This window comes from Apaloderma vittatum, unplaced genomic scaffold (assembly GCF_000703405.1).
Source record: "Apaloderma vittatum isolate BGI_N311 unplaced genomic scaffold, ASM70340v1 scaffold24237, whole genome shotgun sequence".
Classification (NCBI taxonomy): Eukaryota; Metazoa; Chordata; class Aves; order Trogoniformes; family Trogonidae; genus Apaloderma; species Apaloderma vittatum.
This window is the reverse complement of record NW_009725995.1, coordinates 64,907-67,188: the sequence shown is the minus strand read 5'-3', so window position 1 is coordinate 67,188 and position 2,282 is coordinate 64,907. Positions and strand designations below refer to the sequence as shown.

The 2,282-nt window shown below is 40.8% G+C and overlaps 1 protein-coding gene across 1 annotated transcript in view; it reads left to right on the top strand.

Annotated features, from left to right (window-relative positions):
• Positions 1-1,277: 1,277 nt before the first annotated feature.
• LOC104276710 (ankyrin-3) overlaps positions 1,278-2,282 on the top strand; it is a gene marked incomplete at both ends in the record, with an annotated part of 60,776 nt that continues 59,771 nt past the window's right edge. Inside the window, one exon of the mRNA XM_009873129.1 lies at positions 1,278-1,376. Within this exon, the coding sequence (XP_009871431.1) occupies positions 1,278-1,376 (99 nt within the window). The remainder of the gene's footprint in view (positions 1,377-2,282) is intronic.

Genomic DNA, 2,282 nt, shown 5'->3' with positions numbered 1-2,282 from the left:
CCCCTCAGCTGAAGAAGGACAGGGAACTGCTTGAGAAAGTCTAGCACAGAGCCACAGAGATGATGAAGGAAGTGGAACATCTCCTTTATGAGGAAAGGCTGAAGGAGCTGGGTCTCTTTCGCCTGGAGAAGAGGAGACTGAGGGGGGACCTCCTTAATGTTTATGAATAAGTAAAGGGTGAGTGTCAGGAGGACGGAGCCAGGCTCTTCTCAGTGATATCCAGTGACATATCCAGGACGAGGGGCTATGAGTGCAAGCTGGAGCACAGGAGGTTCCACAAAAACATTAGGAAAATCACTGTGAGGGTGACAGAGCCCTGGCACAGGCTGCCCAGGGAGGTGTGGAGTCTTCTTCTCTGGAGACATTCAAAACCTGCCTGAACATGTTCCTGTATGCCCTACTCTGGGTGATCCTGCTCTGCCAGGGGGGCTGGACTAGATGATCTTTTGAGGTCCCTTCCAACCCCTAAGATTCTGTGATCACCTTAATGTTGGTCCCCAAAGGACTGAAAGGCTGTGACCTGCGTACAGCTAAGGCAAAGGCAAAAGCACTGGCTCTAAGAGGGAGCACTCGACAAAGAATGAGTTAAGGTCTGCAGCCTCTAATACTTCTATTGCATTGATTGAAATCACTCACTTAAGTGTAATTTGATAAATGTTCTAATGTGGTCGGAAACACTGATAAACACCCTTCTCAAACTACTGAGAACCAATGATCCTCAGATCTGCTGGTGCCAGTAATATGAAGTAGCTCAGTGACCACAAACAGGCTATCCTCAGAAGGCAGCTCTTGGAGGAGACAGAAGATATAAGTAGCTGGCACAAGTGAACGAGAAGTCAAAGCTAATGGAAAGAATAGAAAAAAAATGCAAAGCATTCTGAAGAGCCCTTGCTCTTGCTTTAGCTACAGACTTGACTTGTGTTTGCCTGTCCAATTTTGCATTTCCATTGCTGTGGCTGCATTTATCAGAAATCTTAACTCATCTTTACCAAATGATCTGTCCGTGTTGGTTTTTGGTTTGATTTCGCAACAGATGTAGAAGGAAGTATGTTCACTTAACTGTGGGAATTGTATTTGGTCGGCTGAATGATTCCACTGTATCCTTTTAAATAATATTACCCTTCTCCTGTCTTTGCTTAAATCAAGGGAGATGACACCACTAAGTAGCATGTGAGCACACCGTTGATTTGGTTTCCTCCTAAGCTACCTGAGTTGACAGATCTGTGGTATGTATGAAATGTTTGTGCAGTGTTTATACTCTTGATTTCCTCTTTCAGAATGGTTTCACTCCGCTGTATATGGCAGCTCAAGAAAACCACCTGGAGGTTGTTAAATTTCTTCTTGACAATGGTGCCAGTCAAAGCCTTGCCACAGAGGTAAAAGCTTGAATTTCACACTTTATGAACAAAGTAAAATGTGCTTCAGAAGTAATTCTTGCTAGCTTATATCAAACTAGTCTTTTAAATACAAAATTAAAGATGAGTAAGAAGTTTTCTCCAAGAAAAGTTCTCTCTGAGAATAGCGAGTTATTTGCTTTTCAGCAATTTAAACTGTCTTTTGCCATTTTTAAAATAAAAAAAAATAGCTTTAACTAGAAACAGTTCTAAAAATAGATGTATGGTTTTCTAAAAATTGATTTTTTTTTTTAAATTGTGCACGAGTACTTGGTTCTTTTTCTTTATTATTGTTTTTCCCGTGAGCATGGTATGGCAGTTTATCTTGAACTTTTCTCCAACTCAGCTTCATTATAAGGTACCATCTAATTTTATCCATGGAGAATTCCTTTGAAGATACTAGACTACCAAACAATGTTGCCTTTATTGCCGTACTTGTTTGTGAAAGTTACTTATGGGTGCTTTTTTATTTTCTCTTGGCCCAAGTTTTAGTGTAAATCCAATCTATCTATCTTCATAAGTGCAAAAAGCCTTTGTTATTAAATGATTGCCGCTTAGCTAAATATTCATTAAAAATAAAACTCTTTAACAAAGGTCTTTTAAACTAAATAAAAACCAGAACTGACTGTTTTATTTGAATTGTTTTCAGGTTTTTTGGTTCTGTAGTTTTCTGCCGTGGGCTTTGCCTTGTGTTTTAAAGTGCAGTTGCTAATTATAGTACTGACATCATGGTCCTTGCCTGCAATTGCTCTCTGTGAGCTGGCGTCTTCAGAGAGCACGTGGTGGAAATGCGTTCTCGTCGGTGCTAATGTTCTTGGTCACAGTTTGCTTGGCCCTGGTACAGCGATGTCTGCACACACTGAAACGATGGGCAGCTCTCATCAGAGC